At 38.9% G+C, this 22,538-nt stretch overlaps 2 protein-coding genes across 3 annotated transcripts; both read right to left on the bottom strand.

Moving 5' to 3' along the window:
- Positions 1–4,878: 4,878 nt before the first annotated feature.
- Positions 4,879–11,319, bottom strand: LOC128610671 (heat shock factor protein 5-like). Of its 2 annotated transcripts, XR_008386394.1 has the most exons (6): positions 11,228–11,319; positions 9,568–10,088; positions 9,255–9,346; positions 8,908–9,051; positions 7,347–7,507; positions 4,879–4,924 (listed from the first exon to the last, which is right to left on the bottom strand). XR_008386394.1 is itself a non-coding variant. In XM_053630088.1 (5 exons), exons 2-5 carry the CDS (start codon positions 10,061–10,063, stop codon positions 7,454–7,456), a joined length of 786 nt encoding a protein of 261 aa, XP_053486063.1. In that variant the 5' UTR covers positions 10,064–10,088; positions 11,228–11,319; the 3' UTR covers positions 5,859–7,453. The 2 variants fall into 2 exon arrangements, 1 of the variants encoding a protein (XP_053486063.1); XM_053630088.1 differs by lacking the exon at positions 4,879–4,924 and having other exon boundaries at positions 5,859–7,507.
- Positions 11,320–15,282: 3,963 nt separating this feature from the next.
- atp6v0b (ATPase H+ transporting V0 subunit b) lies at positions 15,283–22,056 on the bottom strand. The gene is made up of 8 exons (XM_053628016.1): positions 21,798–22,056; positions 19,507–19,555; positions 19,224–19,307; positions 18,569–18,646; positions 18,393–18,462; positions 18,255–18,306; positions 17,944–18,134; positions 15,283–15,401 (listed from the first exon to the last, which is right to left on the bottom strand). The coding sequence occupies exons 1-8, from the start codon at positions 21,865–21,867 to the stop codon at positions 15,375–15,377; spliced, it is 621 nt and encodes a 206-aa protein (XP_053483991.1). The 5' UTR covers positions 21,868–22,056; the 3' UTR covers positions 15,283–15,374.
- Between the last annotated feature and the right edge of the window lie 482 nt (positions 22,057–22,538).

Here is a 22,538-nt window from a genome sequence, read left to right as displayed (position 1 = left end):
AATTGGTAATATTTCAAACAGCATGGAAGGAGAGCCTCCTGAACTATAGAAAATCTCTTAGCGATGCTAGAAAAGTCTATCTCTCCACCTTAATAGGAGATAACAAAAACAATTCTAGATTTCTATTCAACACAGTAGCAAAATTAACTAGGAATAAAACCACTACAGAAAGAAGTACTCAATCATTACATAGCAGTGAAGATTTCATGAAATTTTTCATTGGTAAGATTGAAAATATTAGATGTGAAATTCAGGCTATTAAATTAAAACCAGACAGTATTGTAACTAACCCTGTAGACGATAATATAGCAATATCAGATCAACGTTTAGAGTGTTTTGCGCCGCTTAGAGAGACCGAACTAGCTTCGTTAATCTCTTTAGCAAATTCATCAACTTGCATACTAGACCCTTTACCTACATGTTTCTTTAAACAGATTTGTCCTGGAGTAATTGAACCACTTTTAAATATAATCAATTCTTCCCTTGGGACTGGCTATGTACCTAAATCATTTAAATTAGCAGTTTTTAAACCCCTGATTAAAAAACCTGGCCTTGACCCCTCTCAACTGTCCAGCTATAGACCAATATCAAATCTCCCCTTCATCTCTAAGATCTTAGAAAAGGTTGTAGCACAGCAGCTATGCTCATACCTACACAGGAATAACATTCATGAAATGTATGAATCAGGATTTAGACCTCATCTTAGCACAGAGACAGTGCTAGTTAAAGTAGTAAATGACCTACTACTGGCCTCTGATCAGGGTTGTGTCTCGCTGCTTGTGTTACTTGACCTTAGTGCAGCTTTTGATACTATAGATCATACTATTCTCCTTGATAGATTCGAAAATGTTGTTGGCATCAAGGGAACAGTCCTCTCCTGGCTCAGGTCTTATCTGACCGATCGGTATCAATTCGTAGATGTAAATGGAGACTTCTCCATGCATACCGAGGTTAAATTTGGTGTTCCACAAGGTTCTGTTTTAGGCCCACTGCTTTTTACTTTATATATGCTACCTCTAGGTCAAATTATTCGTAAACATGCAATTAGATTCCACTGTTATGCTGATGATACACAGTTGTATGTTTCAGCGAAGCCAGAGGACAGACAGCAGCTTAGTAAAGTTGAAGAATGTGTAAAAGACATTAGACATTGCATGCTAACTAACTTCCTTTTACTTAATTCTGATAAGACAGAAGTACTTGTATTAGGACCACATGTAGCTAGAAGTAAGCTTTCTAATCACATGGTTACTCTGGATGGTCTATCTGTTTCATCATGTGCAGCAGTAAAAGACCTTGGTGTGATTATTGACTCCAGCCTATCATTTGAAGCTCATGTAGATAATATTACCAGGATAGCCTTCTTTCATCTCAGAAATATTTCTAAGATAAGAAATATATTGTCACTACATGATGCAGAAATATTAGTTCATGGTTTCGTCACCTCTAGACTAGATTATTGTTATGCCTTACTGTCTGGATGTTCCAGTAGGAGCATAAACAAATTCCAGTTAGTCCAGCATGCAGCTGCTAGAGTCCTAACTAGAATCAGAAGATACGACCACGTAACCCCAATCTTATCCACACTGCATTGGTTCCCAGTGAAATCTCGCGTTGATTATAAAATACTATTATTAACCTATAAAGCACTAAACGGTCTCGCGCCACAGTATCTAAGCGACCTTTTGGTTTTCTATGATCCGCCACGCCTACTTAGTTCAAAAGACGTAGGCTATCTGACGGTACCTTGAATAGTGAAGGCTACAGCAGGGGGAAGATCTTTCTGTTATAGAGCCCGACAGTTATGTTACAGTCTTTCAATTAGTGTTCGGGACTCAGACACAGTCTCAGTGTTTAAGTCTAGGCTTAAAACGTATTTGTTTACTCAAGCCTACCCTGACTAGACTTTCTATTATGCTAAGCACAGTCCTAACAGTCTCTTCTCTCCCTCTCTCCTTCTGCTGAGCCACACACAATTTTATGGAGATAGTAGAGATCCTGATCCTCTCTGCTCTCCGGATCTGCCTGATCCGTTTCGGATGTCCTACCTCTGGATGGAGCTCTCATCTATTCCAATTCCAGATTGCTGGGACTACGGCTGCCAAACAGACTTCATATGAATCCATAATGAACTTTTTCACACTATCTGTTGTTACCCAGATGAGGATGGGTTCCCTTCTGTCTGGTTCCTCTCAAGGTTTCTTCCTCTTAAAACATCTTAGGGAGTTTTTTCTTGCCATCGTCGCCACTCAGTGGCTTGTTCAGTTGGGGTAAATTCGCACTTTTAATATCTGTATACCATGTTGATATTTCTGTAAAGCTGCTTTGAGACAATGTCTATTGTAAAAAGCGCTATACAAATAAAATTGAATTGAAAATGGAATTGAATCTGAAAAAAAGAATTCTTGCTCCACATAAAGATGGCCTAGGCTATGAGAAGATTGCCAAGACCCTCACACTGAGCTGCAGCACGGTGGCCATACAGCAGTTTAACAGGACAGGTTCCACTCAGAACAAGCCTTGCCATAGTCGACCAAAGAAGTTGAGTGCACATGCTCAGCGTCATATCCAGAGGTTGTCTTTGGGAAATAGACGTATGAGTGCTGCCAGCATTGCTGCAGAGGTTGAAGGGGTGGGGGGGTCAGCCTGTCAGTGCTCAGACCATACGCCGCACACTGCATCAAATTGGTCTGCATGGCTGTCGTCCCAGAAGGAAGCCTCTTCTAAAGATGATGCACAAGAAATCCCACAAACAGTTTGCTGAAGACAAGCAGACTAAGGACATGGATTACTGGAACCATGTCCTGTGGTCTGATGAGACCAAGATAAACCTATTTGGTTCAGATGGTGTCAAGTGTGTGTGGCGGCAACCAGGTGAGGAGTACAAAGACAAGTGTGTCTTTCCTACAGTCAAGCATGGTGGTGGGAGTGTCATGGTCTGGGGCTGCATGAGTGCTGCCGGCACCGGGGAGCTACAGTTCATTGAGGGAACAATGAATGCCAACATGTACTGTGACATACTGAAGCAGAACATGAACCCCTCCCTTCAGAGACTATCCGCAGGGCAGTAATCCAGCATGATAACGACCCCAAACACACCTCCAAGACGACCACTGCCTTGCTAAAGAAGCTGAGGGTGAGGGTGATGGACTAAACCCTATTGAGCTCTGGTGAACTCCATGCCCAAGAGGGTTAAGGCAGTGCTGGAAAATAATGGTGACCACACAAAATATTGACCCTTTGGGACCAATTTGGACCTTTTCACTTAGGGGTGTACTCACTTTTGTTGCCAGTAGTTTAGACATGGCTGTGTGTTGAGTTATTTTGAGGGGACAGCAAATTTACACTGTTATACAAGCTGTACACTCACTACTTTACATTGTAGCAAAGTGTCATTTCTTCAGTGTTGTCACATGAAAAGATATAATCAAATATATACAAAAACATGAGGGGTGTACTCACGTTTGTGATATACTGTGTGTGTGTGTGTGTGTGTGTATATATATATATATATATATATATATATATATATATATATAATTTAATTAATAGGAAATCTACTTTTTTAAGAAAACCATTCAATCCAGTACGGGTCATTTTGACCCCCTTTATGCATTCGTGAAGGTTTTTTTGGTTCGTGCATTGTAGGGTTAAATATCAAAAATCTAAAAGGTGTGCGTCATACCTGACACCTAGATAAACACTTTACAGTTGGTTGTGTGACTTTACATCATGCCCTTCAAATGCTATTGAGCTTTAAATAATGGTATATTTTGTGTATGGGCCCATTCTGTAGTGAAATTCATATCTAATTTATATATGATTTAATAGTATATTTTAATAAATAACAAAAATCAAAAAATGTGTGCATTATACCTGACACCTAGATGAACACTTTACAGTTGGTTATTTGACTGTAAGTCATTCCCTTCAAATGCTATTGAAGATAGAAACGTGTTTAACAATGTCGTATGTAACTTTTAGAGATGGTCCCTTTTTTTCCGCAAATCCGCGAATATCGACCGTCCAACGTCACACCAACTTTATTCCAGTGCTAAGCGGTCGTGTTCTCTTGTCTTGATTTTGTTTCATGCCTCAAATCTAGCTTCAAGTTTAGACCGCGTTTCATGTTTATCGACTTTGTGTTTGTAAATAAAGACTTTAATCTGCACTTGCAGCTGAAAAAAATTATATATAATACATAATATAATACACACACATAGTGAGGGAAATAAGTATTGGACACATCAACATTTGTTTCAGTAAATATATTTCCAATGAGGCTACTCACATGAAATGTTCACTGGACATCAGTATTGTACCACTGTATGTATATGTATATATATATAAATAAATAAATTTTAAATTTCTATAAAATAGGAACATTGCAAATAAGAATTGAATCAAACCACAAAATCAGTGCCAATATCATAAAAGATGCACTTCAACATAACAAATGAACCACTTGCTAGTGGAACAGTAGTAGAACAATCCGGAGGCCCGTTTTACTGTTATCTGATTTTTCAAAGATTGAATTTTGGGAGCAGCTTACCTCTCAGGTTGAGCATTACGTGCTGAATTAAGTGGAAACTGTTTTTTATACACTTATGATAGTTCAAGTACAGGGCATAAATCAGTCCGAAAAGAACACAGAAGGCCTGAGGCAGGTCGGCCAGTTCATCCATCACCAAACTCCCTTCAAGACGATGCTCACTTTGAATGGGTTTAGCTGAGGACTTTCTGATTCGAAGCAGAGGATCCCCACTGGAGTTTGACTGTACGAGTCCTTGTCAGTTACATCCCAACAGAGAAAGAAACAGATTGACGAAAAAATGTCCACTGAACTCGCCGGGTAGAGGTTCAAGCAGGAGAAAACGTCCAAAATTGTTTAAAACAATGTTTTTCATTGTTTCACTCTTTCTCACTGAAAAAAATTAAAATTAAAATTATTCATACATTGAAATATGTCTGCAAATTAGTAGAATCTACTTAAACATTTTAGTAATGCACTCAAACTTAAATAATTTAAGTATGTTGTAATTAAATTGTTAAGTAGATATGAAATCTGGGCGAACAGTGCAAGGTGGGTTGGGTGGCTATGGACTTTGGGGTAAGAATTTTCCAGAACATGTTTGACAGGTAGCTTATTAGCAAACTAGCATGTATGATAATTCGCTATTGTAGTGAATGTTATCGAAAAGTTCATCCTTTAAACTATATTTGAACGAATAAATGTATTGGAACGCACATAAAATGGCATTAGGGCTTTCACTAAGGGGATTCTCTAAAACGAAACAGTATGGGGAATGAAATACGTTTCTAAATAACTTTACAGTTAAACATGTTTAGCAACTAGCTTTACAATTGAAGCATGAATCAACCGAGGTGTGAGGTATTTAAAGGCGGGAAGCTTTCCTCATACACTCTTCCGCCATCTAGTGGTTATAAGGAGGTATGAACTCAATAGAGCGTATTACTAGATATTCGAATTATATATACCCTGTCCAGGGTGTACCCTGCCTTGTGCCCGATGCTCCCTGGGATAGGCTCCAGGTTTCCCCGTGACCCTGAAAAGGATAAGCGGTATAGAAGATGGATGGATGGATGAATGATATATTTTTATTCTTATGCAACATTTATTATAAATACCATGCATGTTTTGCCAATCCAAATTATAAATGATAAACATTATAAACATAATAATTTTTATTATATATACATATAATTTTATATTATATATACACAATACCTTACAGTTACAGTCCATGTTCTGTGTATTTATTGTTTTGCACTCATCTCACACTGTTGTGCAACAATTATTGGCACCCTTTTAGTCAATACTTTGTGCTACCTTGCTTTGCCAAGATAACAGCTCTGAGTCTTCTATAATGCCTGATGAGGTTGGAGAATACATGGCAAGGGATCTGAGAACATTCCTCCATACAGAATCTCTCCAGATTACAGATCGACCAATAACCGATGTGCAGAACCAATATTTATGTATTGTTTTACTTCTGCATTTGACACAATGATAACAACACCACTGAACTGAACAAACCTATTTATTTATAAAAATTTTGTCAATTTCACTTCCTCCTTGCATTCAAAACAAAACTCTTATTTATACACCAATAAATAGAGGGGTCTGAAAGAGTGCAAAAAACAAAATAATAAAAGCTTTGATGAGGTAAACTGAGGTAAATGAGGTAAATTGATTTGGGCACAGATGTGGACATCCCATATTAGCAAGGCACGTGAACGCGGCCAAGCTGCCAATAATAGGTCCTTCTTTACCTCCAGAGAGCTCCAAGAGCTGGCATCAAGATAAATTACTGGAATGCTTTGAAATAAATGTGTATGTTTTTTTTTTTGTAAAAGATTGTGGCTTCCGGTGTGATTGGAAAAAATCTCTACAGGATCACACGTACTAAAGCTGATCATTAACTGGCAAGATGTACGAGATGTCTCGGAGCACTGAACGTATTAAAATGTGCTGGAAGTTGGAGTTTAGGTCATTCATTAGAAGCTAGAATTCACCCAAGTGCTTTGTATTGCATGTACAGGACTACACGGATACATTATCATCATTATTATTACAGAAAGAAACAATGAAAAAACACAAAACATACAATCAAGAGCTGTAACTCTCTAAAGAAAGAGCCGTAACTGCATGCAACGTTTTTCACCAAAGGTCTATTAAAGCTATCTGACTTGCAGTGACAACCATCACGGCAAGCTTATCTCTTTAGAGGAGTACCTACAGAGCGAAGAGCTACAGGGGATGAACATGGAACTCTAAATATAGTTACCTTTGCATCTTACTTCAGTAAACAAAAACACCGGGGGGTTGGAGAAAAAAAATATTAAAAATCCCCAAAGACGCTCAAATACAGTAGGAGAAATATGGAATGTTAAACATCCTCATGCCTCACATAGTTTTAAGATACTCTTATAAACACTAGATTTATACATCCTCTCATTCAGAACCAAAACACAGCGGAAGCGTGTCCTGGTGCCAATGCAAGAATGCACGATATTCAAAAGGATCCAGAATTGTTCGGACTATAGGATTTACAATAGATCTGGCTTAAATGTGTCTCCATAACCACGGAATAATAAACACCTCAGACAGCCATACTACATACAAATTTAAAACATTTCATACTTTTTTGTGTATGTGTTCTACAGAACAGCAAATCACACCAAGCTACACCGCTCTAGAGAAGTTCAAAACGTTCATCAAAAATACCTCGTAATCTTTCAGGGAGTTTAGACCTCTGAAATGTACTGATCATTAAGGATCATTTGCTACCTATTTTCTGTTATATCGTATCAAAGGAATATACCTGGAAAGTGATAATAATCAACTCATGTTGCTGTCATGTGAATCATTGTCAGGAAAAGGATTAAAGGCAACATTTCCAGTCATCACACTCGAAATAAAATTCGCTCCCTAGTAAAGCTGTCTTATCAGGTAACTGGTCCCTGCGGCAACTTCAACTTCAGCCTGAATAAATAAAATATATAGAAAAGACCAACATTAATGTTTCACATTACACAAAACATACAGTAGGGTGCGTCTCAATCAGCTCCCTAGATCCCTAGGTGGTGAATCAGTATATGGTGTACATGAGCTCGGGCACTGGTAAAGACCCTGACTCACTACACATTAGGACACTAATGACTGTTTCCGGTAACATGATTATGTACTCGCGTTGTAAAACATCACCACTGGTACTTAACCACAACATGCAGGACGGACATCTTTCTAACATTATGTGGCATATTCATTTGTCTGTCATGGTACTTCAAGTAGGATCGTAGACTAGTTAGTAGATTTTTTAAAAAATCATTAAAGTCGTTAGACTCAAATAAACAATATATAGAACGTCAAATAAAGTTAAAAATCGCTAATGTAAGTAATCATTTGAGATCTACAACAACAGTGTTCGTCCGCCACATTGTTCGATCTGAGAGGTTTCTGAAAACATGATGATTTTCAGTAAGGGAAAATAGTGAACATCTATGCTCCTTGGTTTTCGTGGTGCATTGTGGGATTTTTAGGGAGCGAACGTCCCAGTGCACACTGGTAGGATTTCTCAATTGAGACAGCCCTTCAAATGGTCCACTCCCTGATCAGTGTCCTGACTACTGAACTATGGAGCTGATTGAGACGCACCCATAAACTCACAAACCATTACCTCACAAACAAGTCTATAAACTTCTGATTGCAAATTCATGACAAAAAAAAGAAGTTTTGTTCAGTCATGTGCTGATTATTTTAAAACAGGTGCAAGAAATAAGGAATGAATATAATGAATAATATGGATTAACAATGGTGGCTACACACTGATTTACAGCGCAAACATTTTATGGTTACGCTATGGTGTCAGAGTTTTTCCGTACCGAATTCAGTTTTCCTGAAAGTCAATTCAAAATTGCATAAATTATGCAAATAAACAGTTTTTTTGTTTGTTTGTTTTGTTTTTGCATTTTGGTGCATCACTACAGTTGAGTATTAAAAAACACCACTTAACAGTGTGTGGTAGAAATGCTAAATGTTAGCATTTGCTATGATTTCTGATGAGTTTGATATGAGAACGTGAGATTTAAACCACATACATTGCCCTCCACTAATATTGGCACCCTTGGTAAATATGAGCAAAGAAGGCTGAACAAAAGATCAAAAGTTTAAACAATAAAGACAAATTTTCACAGCCTTCTTTGCTCATATTTACCAAGGGTGCCATTATTACTGGAGGGCACTGTATGTTCTTGAACCGTGTAAACAGTTTTTGGTCCTGGATTCAGACTATTGGACCTTATGGTACTACGGCAGCACTGACTACACTGTAAGCACAGATACACACTCGGGGCTGTTCTTGATGGGAAATCGTCTAATCTGACCTGTATTTCATCCGCCAGTTTGAATATAGTGTCCAGGTCCACTTTCTCTTTGTCTTTCATGTCACTCGTCCTGGACTCTGGAACATCACCTGCTTTCCAGTATGGATCCTGATCAATCGGATGAACGTATCTGACTGAGTGGCCCTGAGGAATGAGTGGAAACATTCATATTAATATTATTTACACATCAAGGTTCTACTTTTAACTGTTTGACCTCCCAGCATTCCCTTCATACTGCAACATGTACCATCAAACCTTAACATGCCTACACTGGCTAAAATAACGACACTAGCCATTTTTAGTGATCAGAACAGTACATAAACTTAAAAAGGTTTCTCAGTTCTCACAGGGTAATAGCCACAAGGAGAGTAGGAAGCAGCTGGTTGTTGAAAGCATGGCACTTTTGAATCCAAGACGTCTGGGCTACAGCGCTGATACGCTGGGGGTGGGAAACATTGAAGGTTAATAAACGAAGATTAATAAACGCCAACAACCAGCTGGCACTGTACTAGCAAAATGACGTAGGCTTTCTCTTTATATTTGTCTATTTTCTCTTTTTTCTACACATTCCTATATAAAGTTAGATAAAGTTGTTACTGAAATGAATGAATGAATATATTCTGTCTATTCTTTTGATCTGCTTGTTGAAACACTACCAACCTGTTTTCTTTAAGCCAGAGGTTTCCTGTGGCGAATTCAGCATCCCATGATGGAAATGTTTTGATTTCCTGCTGGTCACCTCTCTCCCGGCGAGCTTGGCCTTGTTGAGAGGCGTGAGTCGCTTTAGTTTGACTAGAAGCTCAGGCTTATCCCGTTTGAAGAACGGGTTGTGAAAGTGGTGCAGCTGGGCCTTAATGGATGAGACGTTGGGTTGCTTGTCTGAGACGTCACGGTCTGTGCGTTCTTTTCTGAAACCGTACAGGTTCAGCTGGCGAATGAAACTGACGAAGTCCGTTGTTCTGAAGTACTCAGACAAATGCCTGGGTTGGGACAACAGCACTTCAGCTTCGAAGGCTTGCTGATGGACAAGTATTCCTTCCCCGCTGGTGTCCCACCAGATTGAGCGAATCTGAGGATCGTTCACCAAACGCCACAACTTAGCAGGGAACTGGTTGGGGTTGATCAAGGTAACAAAAGTTGCTTCATCGATTTCCATGCCAGCTAAAAAGATTTGTAGCTAGCTGGGTGAAGAAAAAGGAGATGGAATGTAACAATTACTCTCTAGCACTAACTAGATAGTAGGTGGCTAGCTAACACATAACACATTCATCTTCAGTAACAGCTGACAATCACTAACAATAACAAGCTATAGCATTAATGCAATCAAAATTGACCATTAGAGTTGTCAAGCAACCTGGCCATAGCCTAAATATTCAAACAAAAACAGACCCAAAGTAATTTCTAAGAGCTCCATGGTCACGTGTGAAATATTTCTTAAATATCGAGCGTTTAAATTCAGGAGACTGGGCAGGTGGAGGAGCCGGATAAATTCATGAATATCCAATGAGCTCGCGTGGATTTATCCAATCAGAGTAACACGTGCCTGTGACGTCGTTCGATCCCAAAGTAAAGTCCTGGTGCGTATTAACGTGTATCAGAAAATAGTGACGACGCTACTCTGCTTGTTTTGTAGGAGAAACGGTGAACGTTTAGGTCAGCAGTGGCAAACATACCGCCCGCGGGGTCTCTGTTATTCTCTAGCAGGAAAAAAAAGCTTTAGGCCATAAATTATGACAAAATGTGCTAATATATAACTCTTCATTAGCAAACCAAAAATGTGAAGCTGTGGCCCTGTGTCTCTCCAACAAATTTAGGGCTTTCACAGCAACGGGGATGAACACTTGTGAAATTACAACTGTAATGTTTTTGTTGTTGTTGATGTTTTATAAATAATTTTAACGAAATGTGTTTTTATTGTATTACGTATTATTTTAGTGTGTATTGATCCCCCACTTTAATATAAAAGTCAGTTCCAGGTTCCAGGTTGTAACACTACAATATGGTAAACCCAAACATTTTGATTGAATTGCAGTCTGTTTGTCTTTTGATGTTTATGTATGTAGGCTCATCACTCAGGTGTGATTATATCAACCTATGACAAAACAATGCTGTGCCGTACACTTTTAACTTTTCAGTGGATATTACAGAAATTCCCAAGTTCATAACAGACTGTCATGATTGATTGAGAAATCTAAAATGTATATCCATCCATTTTCTATACCGCTTGTGGTTCAGCACAAGCGCTTCAGAGCGCTCTCATTATTCTATCCTGCTTTATTCTATCCTGTATTAACCATCTTTCTGTAATAAACCTTTTTACCTTCAGAGGACTTCAGAGGTCTGCGAGTGTTGTCTAATTTCTACAACAATCTGGCGGCTCCTGGCTGGGCTGCGTGAGTCGTTCAGCTTTTCTGGACAACTGTGCCCTTACCACTGACTGGTAGGAATCATCAAGAATTTAGAATTTAGAATTAGAATTTTATGAAGTTATTGTGTATTGCTGTCATAGTGTATTACTGTGATTGTGTATTGCTGTCATAGTGTATTACTGTGATTGTGTATTGCTGTCATAGTGTATTGCTGTCTGTGTGGAAGGGAGTCAATGATATAAGAAATGTGTGCATTATATTGAGAGAGAAGTATTACATGGAGCGATTTCTTATAAGAAGTTCCAGGAACTTTACCTCTGCAACGGCAGAGATATTGGTGTTTCTTAGATCCCAGCTTCAAAACTAAGATATATACTGACAGGTGTATATTATATATATATATATATATATACATATATATATATATATATATAGCGAGAGAGAGAGAGAGAGAGAGAGAGAGAGATAATTAGGGTAAAATTATTTGCTAATGGAAAGAGTCCGGTTCGAGCATTAAATAAGTAAAGAGAGTGCTTTTTAAGAGGTGTTTTTTTGCGGTGGGTTATTATCAAGTGGCATGCCCCATTGACTTATTCCACCATATCAGCGGTACATGATACATTTAGCAAATTTAACACACAAGTAAATTTTACTGAGATAAAAAATATATAATAATAATAAAAATAAATTATTTTTTTAAAAAGAAGGAAAGAGAAAACTGTAAGTCCTAAAGAAAAAAAATATGGGTAAAACATGTAGCAAAGCACATCCTGTGACACATACAATGGTATGTACATGGTGTTCATATGTTGGTCCTAATATCACATTTATGTGAGTGAACTACGGAGAAGGCTGTCTGAACCACACTGTAAAACCCGGATAAGTTGATTGTACTTAAAAATTTGAGGAAAGCGGTTGCCTTAAAAAAATTAAGTAATGTTTACTCGATAACTTAAGTGAACTTAACTTAAACATTCCAGCCCTTCCAACAATTATAAATAAAATAAAAAATAAATAAATATCAAAAATGTAAAAGGTGTGCTTCATGCCTGACACCTAGATGAACACTTTACAGTTGGTTTCATGACTGTACATCATTCCCTTCAAATGCCATTGAGTACGTGATTTGGGACACAAGCCTAGTATTTACTCTCCGAAGCGTTTTCTGAACAGATGTAACGTAATGATGTACCGACTAATTGATACTGAGATTCATTGACAACGATTTTCATAATCGATCATTATCGATTTTATCGATTAGTTGTTGCAGCTCTACTTGAAACCCTTCCAAACAACTTGTGGTGATGTAGGTGACTTTGGATTGTAGTTTTGGAGACTTTCTGACCCCAAGACACAACTATCTTCTGCAATTCTCCAGCTGTGATCCTTGGAGATGTTTTATCCACTCGAACCATCCTCTTCACAGTGCGTTGAGACGATATAGACACACATCCTCTTCCAGGTCGATTCATAACATTTCCAGTTGACTGGAACTTCTTAATTATTGCCCTGATGGTGGAAATGGGTATTTTCAATGCTTGTGCTATTTTCTTATAGCCACTTCTCATTTTGTGAAGATCAACAACTTTTTGCCGCACATCACAGCTATATCTCTTGGTCTCACCCAGTTATGAATGACTAAGAGAATTTGGCCTGTGTTACACCTCATATTTATACCCCTGTGAAACAGGAAGTCATGGATGAACAATTTCCTGTTCATAGTCACCCAGGTGTACTAAAAAATTTAAAATGTCAATGGGAATACCAAGGGTATCAATATTAGTGGAGGACACTGTATAACAGATTTTTGAAGTTTGTTATCTTACTTGTTATCATTACTATAGGCTACTATCTAGTGAATTTTTAAAGTAACCTCATAGTAGGAACCTGAGAGCCAACAATTCATCCAGCATGCAGTCTAGCAGCTTGTTTTGAGCAGTTTCAGACAGCACCATGGTGCACACACCATCGACTCCATAATCCCACTTTCCCTCTCCCATTCTTTGCAATACATCTTAAAAAAAGTTGTTCTGTACATGCTACACAAACTGCACTTTTATTTGCTATAAAACAAGACCATGAGGCCACATCAACCGTCCTCTCGATCACGTGGCAGCGTGATTCCTGCCCCAGCGGTCTCGCGTCCGTTATATTCTTCAGACCATCCTTAAAGAGAAAGTGGCATAACGTTGAAGGATACACAGAAATAAAGGTATGTCTACATTTAGTGCCTGTTAACCTGTTAACAGAGACACTGACACAGGAACAAACGTTGGACATCAGGACAGAATGTATTTGATGTATTTATTTGTTCGAGGAAGTCAACAGCATCCACTTTTCTTTTTTTTTACATTTCAAAACAGTGAAGAGAAAAAAAAAAGAAAAAAAAATCACCACAGGACAAACACAAAATCACTGGATGCCTGGTCAAAGAGAGAATCAAGAATTACAAGTGGACATTTGGGCACAGATGTGGACATCCTGTATTAGCAAGGCACGTGAACGTGGCCAAGCTGCCAATAATAGGTCCTTCTTTACCTCCAGAGAGCTCCAAGAGCTGGCATCAAGATAAATTACTGGAATGCTTTGAAATAAATGTGTATGGTTTTTTTTTTTTGTAAAAGATTGTGGCTTCCGGTGTGATTGGAAAAAATCTCTACAGGATCACACGTATTAAAGCTGATCATTAACTGGCAAGATGTACGAGATGTCTCGGAGCACTGAACGTATTAAAATGTGCTGGAGGTTGGGGTTTAGGTCATCCGTTAGAAGCTAGAATTCACCCAAGTGCTTTGTATTGCATGTACAGGACTACACGGATACATTATCATCATTATTATTACAGAAAGAAACAATGAAAAAACACAAAACGTACAATCAAGAGCTGTAACTCTCTAAAGAAAGAGCCGTAACTGCATGCAACGTTTTTCACCAAAGGTCTAGTAAAGCTAGTAAATCTGACTTGCAGTGACAACCATCACGGCAAGCTTATCTCTTTAGAGGAGTACCTACAGAGCGAAGAGCTACAGGGGATGAACATGGAACTCTAAATATAGTTACCTTTGCATCTTACTTCAGTAAACAAAAACACCGGGGGGTTGGAGAAAAAAAATATTAAAAATCCCCAAAGACGCTCAAATACAGTAGGAGAAATATGGAATGTTAAACATCCTCATGCCTCACATAGTTTTAAGATACTCTTATAAACACTAGATTTATACATCCTCTCATTCAGAACCAAAACACAGCGGAAGCGTGTCCTGGTGCCAATGCACATACAAAAACACTGGGCATTAATATCAAATTAATAGATTGGGAGTAATGGCGGATTAGCCGTGTCCTCGTCTATTGATGGCTTCACAGATGAATGAACACACACACACACACTAGAATGAACAATATTCAAAAGGATCCAGAATTGTTCGGACTATAGGATTTACAATAGATCTGACTTAAACGTGTCTCCATAACCACGGAATAATGAACACCTCAGACAGCCATACTACATACAAATTTAAAACATTTCACTGTTTGTTTTTACTTTTTTGCGTGTGTTGTACAGAACAGCAAATCACAGCAAGCTACACCGCTCAAGAGAAGTTCAAAACGTTCACCAAAAGTACTGAGTAACCTTTCAGGGAGTTTAGACGTCTGAAGAGGTGACTGGGGTCCAGTCTTCGCAATGTTAGGATTCTACTCTACAGAATCTTATATGTATATATATATATATATATATTTTACACATGTATTCATACAGTTGAAATAAAATAACCTCCAGGAATCAATACAACTCTTATACATCTTCAATAATAGGGCCAACATCACACCTGTTGAAGAGATCTCTTCTTCTGAGGTTCATGTATCTGTAACGTGTCTTAAAAGATCTGTGTTTGACTAAAACATGCATTCCTTTAAGACAAAGCGGTGCGAATGTTTCACTCTTCGGTAAACGACGGTTAAAAACAGACACGGGGGAAAAAACAAAAAACAAAAGAGAGCAAGAAAACACATTTAAATAATTTACTATGTATTTACATAGTCAGGCTGTGTATCCAACACAGCGTCGTTCTTCTTTGTTGTTCGTCTTGAAGACTGCGTCTAATCTCCCATTTTTACTTTCGATGTCTGGGGGGAGACAAACAAACAAACAGACAAAAAAAACATGTCAGACAATATTAATATTGAAGAAAATAACTGGTGGGAGGATTCAATTCATCAGCTGCACTTGAGGAGTAAGCAGACGGAACGTGATGTAGTCCGTCTCCATTTGTTTCATTTGCAGTAGCGTTACCAGGATGAATTTAACAACTACACACATCAGATCAGTCTCCAGGGTCTGACTAATAAATTCTCATCATGCCACATGTCAAATTTTTTAGTGTGGCCAGATGGAGAACTAATATGGAGCTTGTTGTTGCACACGTTTTCATTATATTAGTTTTAACTTACTGTATATGGAAGTATAGGATACGTCTTGTCTTTTTTATCTCTTCATATAAAAAAAGAGCACATTTTTGCATACATTTAATTCATTTAAATTTCCTGATCATGCAAAAAAGTTGGCGGGTATGATTTTGTGGATTACCTAGAGGCGAACATGAACGTGCATCAAGTAACAAAACAGAAAAAACCCTCAAAGCACGACAAAAGTCTACTGTGGATGATAATTAGCAGCGCCTCATATTTTTGAGAGACATTCCTAGCATGATAATGTCACATACCATACTCAATTACAGTAAATAGGAAACCCCTCAGAATTTTGCAACAAAGGGGGAAGAGGAAGAAAAAAAAAAAGGAACATGGTGGTTTCAGGAAGACAGTCATAACGCATTTCCTCTTCCTGTATGCAGGAAAGGTGTTTAGGGGCGTTTTCAGACCTAGAGATCTGGGTTTTGTTCCGAAACGGGGACGTAAATTATTACAATGTTGCATTTTCTCCTTGTCTTGGTTCGTTTTCACAAAGCAACATTTCAAAGAGGATCAAAATGTGTCCTGCAAGTCACATGTGAGTAAACGGTCCTCTCAGTGCTCAGTCGTTAGACCCCTAGGGATCATCCATCAAGATGGAGAGACAGCAGCTCTGCAAGCTTATTGTGATTATTTTTTAGCTGTAGTTATTATTATTGAGCTAATTTAGTCATGTAAAAAAAGTACACCCCAATGGAAATTGTTTTTTGAACATATTTGGACAATCGAACATTTGATCCTCTTTGAAAAGAGTGCGTATTAATAAAGGTGATACACCATCAAATGACATAAAATTTACATTTTGTAGTAATTTTCACAATTTAAATTAAAAAACAAAAAAACAAAACGGATCAATCACATGGGAAAAGTAAGTACACCCCTACATTTTACACACATTTAAATCCATAAAATTGGAATCAGGTGTTGAAGATTGGGTTCCAGTGATTAGAACCTGCTGAGGGAGTGCAGGTGGAATCGGTCTTATTTATACCCCTCTCATATCTAGTGTCTGGTGTTCCCTTTGTTATTGGGGTGTGTGGTATCATCATACCAAGATCTAAAGAGTTCTGTAAGGCCTTCAGAAAAAAGGTTGTGTCTGAGTCTGGCAAGGGATTTAAAAAGATGAAAGACAGCTTTTCAGGAGAAGCACCTCATACCAACTGTGAAGCATGGTGGTGGAAATGTTATGGTTTGGGGTTGCGTCACTGTCTCAGGGACTGGACAGCTTGCATTCCTTGATTCAACTCTGAATTCTGCATCATAAAGAGAGCTTGAAGATAACGTGAGGCCATCTGTCTGAAAGTTGAACCGAAAGTAGACCTTTCAACAGGATAATGATCCTCTGCACACTAGCAATTCCTCCAAGGAATGTCTCAAAAAGAAGAAATGGAGGGTTATGGAATGGCAGAGTCAAAGCCCAGATTTGAAATGTTGTGGGGTTGTAGTTGAAACAGGCAATACATGCAAGAAAACCCTCAAACATCTTACAACTGAAAGAATATTGCATGGAAGAGTGGATGCCTGGTGGACAATTATGCAAAACGCCTATAAGAAGTTATTTCTGCTAAAGGGGACAATACAAGCTTCTGAGGCTAAGCGTGTACTTACTTTTCCCACACAAGATCACCACATCTATTGATATTTCTGTTGAATAAATGATTGGAAAAGCTAATTTTCCTTGTGGTTTTGTTCAAGTACATCAACTTTATTAACAAGTGCTGTTTCAAAGATGATCAAATGTTCGCTTGTCCAAGAACAATTTCCATGGGGTGTACGTTTTTTATTTTATTTTTTTACACGAGTGTATATGTTCCACTGAGCTATTAAAGCCCATCTGCTTGAGATGCTCGCTAAACACCTGGTAAAACTGTATTTTTAAGCGTTTTTGAAAGTCGTTATAAATACGTTTTTAACGTAACGCACTTCCCATCATGCACTGCTATACAGGTCGGTCCTTTGTGTCGTATTGCTTTAACAGCACAAGCGAACTTCTCCAGAGTTCGTTTGCAATTGTTTTGGTGCAGATCCAAGTGCAAATGCCATGTTCGTATAGGTCTAAACGAACCCGAACCTAGTGAGAAAACACACCATGGTTCCGAAACAAACGCTTTAAACAAGGCAGGTGTGAAAACGCCCTTAGTGTCATTATGCGATATAATACTCTCTCATGATGATACATAAAGTGGGAAGAATTACCCACCTGCAAAATGGCTACAATGACTCCAAACAGCCCGATGGCACTGCCAAAGATTTCCACAATGAGAATCTTAACAAAGAGGCTGGCGTTCTGGGCATCAGCCAAAGCCGCCCCACTGCCCACGATGCCAACGCAGATGCCACAGAAGAGATTGGAAAAGCCAACAGTGAGACCCGCCCCGAACATGGAGTAGCCTGGAAATACGGCATCATAAAATGCTTTAACCAACTTAATGAACAGAACCAATTTTCCAAATTTCAGAAATGAAGTTTAAATCAAATCTAAATCTCCTTTTCATTTGGGCCTTTTTATACCTGCTTGGTAGTTCCTGGCTCCAATTGTCTCTGGAGTTGTGCCACTGAAAGTCTAGGGCACAGAAGGAAGTTTAAAAGGACCAATTATTAAAATACTTACAAAAACAGAAATAAACCAGTCAACTTTTAAAAGCTCACCTCCGCCATGTTACTTATGACAATCGCCATGATGATCCCATAAATGGCAACAGCTTCACAAAAGATTATACTGCAGAGCAAAGGTCATAACACAACGTCAGCAATATTCACATCAAATGAATGAACCAAAAATAAATAAAATTTTTAAAAAAAGACAGAATGCAGATAGAACAAACCTGACGAGGTTTTTGGTCTTAATTCTCGGGGCCTTGACTCCTCCTCCAATGATGCTGGAGCCAGTTATATAAATTCCCCTGCAGAGATGAGAACATACAACAGGCTTAATACTAATAACTATATACTAATACAAACCAACCAGGACAGCCAGGAACCTTGGGGTGACCTTTGAGGACCACTTGACCTTCACAGACCATATTTCAACAAATGCACGATCCTGTAGGTTCATTCTGTACCACAACATTAAGAAAATCCGACCCTATCTCACTGATCATGCCATACAGCTAATAGTCCACGTTTACATCACTTTCAGGAATGTCCGATGATCTCTCCTCCACTTAGTAGTTCTCTATTTATACTACTAAAGAAAGCAAAACGGGACCTTCACAAACGTGAAAATGAGCAAACATGCTAAACTTTATCATAGCAATTGTATAAGAAACCGGGTTATAATGCCAGGTTATAACCTCCTTTTTGGTGAGTAATGTAGCAGACCTTTGGCATGTGTACACGACTTTTATGAAAAGGCATTCAGAGGTTAAGGCAAATACGGGCATTTCAGCTTTTTCCACATCGTAAAATCCCCCCCTGACCTCAGTGTGAGCCGTTCTCTTGTGAAAGAAGGAGAAAAGAGGAAACAGCATAAGCTCTTACCAAGCCGCTCCAACCACAGACAGCGAGATGGCCAGGCCGATTCCAAGGTTGGCCCACATATACGGGGACGTCTCCGTCAAAAACCTGCCAGAAGAGACGCAAAGATTTTAAAGCGCAGAGAGATTACGCAAGATCCCAAATTATACCGATTCTTGTATTCTTGATCAGACTGACCTCATAAAGGATATACATATGAATAAAAGTCAACTTTGAGAGACCAGAGAAAGGAAACGTATTCTCTTGGAAAAGGCCTACGATTTAAATATTCACACTCGGCACTCACCATGCCACGTCGAACCTGAACCCAAGGTCAAAGATGGTATAACAGATTCCTGAAGAGAAACGTGAAAAATAGATTCGATTAGTCACAACAGAATCTGAAGGAAGCACACACATTCAGACCCGATCATAAAATAATTAAGGCGGGACGGTTCAAGACGAACGCAATCTAACCGAGACGTCTTTCTGCATTAAGAAGCAGAAACAACGTTAAAGACATCGAACATCTTCCACAAGTAAAAAGAGGCCCGTGACAGTGTGTGCGCCGTTGAGGATGTGTGTGATAACTCACGCTCATGTGAGAATGGTTCGTTCCTCATTTAGCCCAGGTTACAAAGACTAGAAAGACTTCAAATACTTAACAGCTATGAATGACTAATAAATTAAAATACTCTAATTTAACCGAGCAGACAATTTGTATTTCTCTCTTTTGAACTATTTTTTTTAATGATTGGAATTTTTTAAATCTGTTTTTCCTTTTTCCATGAAACACTTTGATATTTTGCAAAAGGTGAATAAAGACACATGGTCCCAGGTTTGACCCTGAACTCAGGTTACATCCTGTGTGACGTTTCTGTGTGGGTTTCCTCTGGATTCTCCTCCTTTCTCTGGATTTTCTGGACTCCCCTTAACATGTGGTTCTGTATTGTGCCCGAATAAATGTGTCATTTAATACATACTTTGCGTACGGTAATATTCTATTAATTGAAAATGATGCATCGTTTGTCTCGTTAAAATTACAACAAAGGTTTCTGTCTTGGATTCTTACATCTCGCTTGTTACAGGCGTTTATCGAAGTCTCTCCTGTCACGCCTGAATCTGACTTTGTCATATTGAGCACTATGTAGTGTCTAGAGCGGCGATATTTTACATTCTTAAATAGGGTCAGTGAACAGGAAAGGCGTTTGGATTACGGCCTGACCGTGTATTTGTACAGGGCTACGATAATACGACGTTAGTCCTGCGTGAAGGCGAGTAGAAGCGTCGAGGCGGCAGAGGAAAAGCAAGCTCAGGAAAGTAAAGCGAGCCGAATCGTAGCGTCCAGTGGAAAAGTGGCTTAAATTCCCCCTAGGTGTGAACAGGCGTGTATATAGCATCCCATCCATTCCTGCCTCGCACCCACAATTCCTAGGATAGACCCCAGATCCACCGTGACCCTGACCAGAAAGATGAATGAATGAATAAAAGTCTCACTGTATTAATTTCAGTATACGGCTCCACTCTTTTGTTAGCAAAACTCATACTGTAATTCATATTGTGCATCATTCCTCAGTGGAACGGCAGAATGAATAAACTGACGAAAGAATGAGTACCATGATGTTTTGGACATATTGAGCAGGAATATGAATAGTTACATTATACTAAAGTAGAAAAAAGGGGAAGGTGCAGACTACTGGTGCGCTAATATTTACTGGAAAAAAAACCAGTAGGAAATGAACAGCTGGAAAATTCATGAGTCTCAGTGTCATGATTAAAACCTGTCCAACAAAAACAAGAAGTCACTGGCCTTTATGATACATACATACATATACACATACATAACATTTATTCATTTAGCAGATGCTTTCATCCAAAGCGACTTACAAATGAGGAAATACAAGCAAAGCGAAGAAAGTACAAGTAGTGCTACCATGCAAGATTTATAATTGTTGAGATATATATATTATATATTATATATATACAGAGAGAGAGAGAGAGAGAGAGAGAGAGAGAGAGGTGTGTGTGTGTATATATAGATAGATAGATAGACAGATGTGTACGTAGATACATGTATGTATAGATAGATAGATAGATACACACACACATTATAGTTATATAGATATCTCACGGAAATAGTGAGAATTCGCAAATAAAAAAAAATAAAACTTAGCATTAATCCGATGTAAACACTAACGTTAAGGCCGATGCTCTCTATAACAGCGCCACCGCTAACTAGCCGTTAGGTTAGCAGCTACTTAGCACTGTATGTAGTAAGTGGTGAGTTAGAGCTCCCTAAAGTACAAATTACAATCCTCAGCAATCTTTAACAGCATTTATTCAGCAGTATCTCCATTTTTATGTCGATGAAGTCTACCTGCGCTGCGTGACACACGCCATTAACCTGAGCAGCTGCTCCACTCGCTAGCTATTACATTAGCAATGCTAACCGTGGACAGACACATCTACCTTATCAGGAAACCCACGAATCTTATGAACAAACGTTTTCACGCCATTCATCAAGAATTGATGGAAGATTGAGAGGAAATGGCGGGAATTATAATAAATAAATAAAGATATCAGTGCACGAGAACATACCGACGATGAGGATGGTGCTCCAGAAGGCCAGAGTGACCCCGGTGTAGAGAATTGCGTGGCCGTTCATCATCCACTCCACTAAAAGCGCCAGTTTTGCTACCTAAACGCGCGCCCACGGATTAATCTACAGCCCGGTGTGGCTCGAAAGGCTTTCGGATTAAAGTTTAAACGAACGAAACGGCTCGTTTGCTAGCGCTGAACCGGAGGAGCCTGAAAATCCTGCAGCCATCCAGAGAGAGGAAGCGGAGATCAGCTGATCATGTGACGAGCACCACTTTAGCACGTGACTCATCTTCACACGGAAGGCGCACGCCGCGTTCACCAAGCTGTGTGTTAGTCAGTGCAGTGGTTTTCAGAGTGGGGGCCGCCAGGGGGCGCCCGGGGGGCCTCAACAATGTGGGGTGAAAAATAAATACATGATTCTCACTCTCAGACAACCACACACACACACACACAATCAATTAGTAATGTAATGTAATGTAAAGATGTAAGATGTAATTATTAATAAAAAAGGGGGATATATTCAGAAGTCTGCATTTTTAATGTGTTTTAAAGACATCTTGCAAAAGGGGGGCCTGGGTCAAATGTTAATGCCATTTGGGGGGCCTTGCCCTGGAAAAGTTTGGGAACCCCTGAGTCAGTGTACTACTGTGTTCTCCTTTGCATCGTCTCTTTATTTTAGCATGCTGGAACATACAGCTGTTTTTAAAATGACTTCTGGTAACAGGCCCGTCGTGCAAA

This window comes from Ictalurus furcatus, chromosome 7 (genome assembly GCF_023375685.1).
Source record: "Ictalurus furcatus strain D&B chromosome 7, Billie_1.0, whole genome shotgun sequence".
Taxonomy (NCBI): domain Eukaryota; kingdom Metazoa; phylum Chordata; class Actinopteri; order Siluriformes; family Ictaluridae; genus Ictalurus; species Ictalurus furcatus.
The sequence above is the reverse complement of the archived record's forward strand: the minus strand, read 5'-3'. Positions and strand labels throughout refer to the sequence as shown.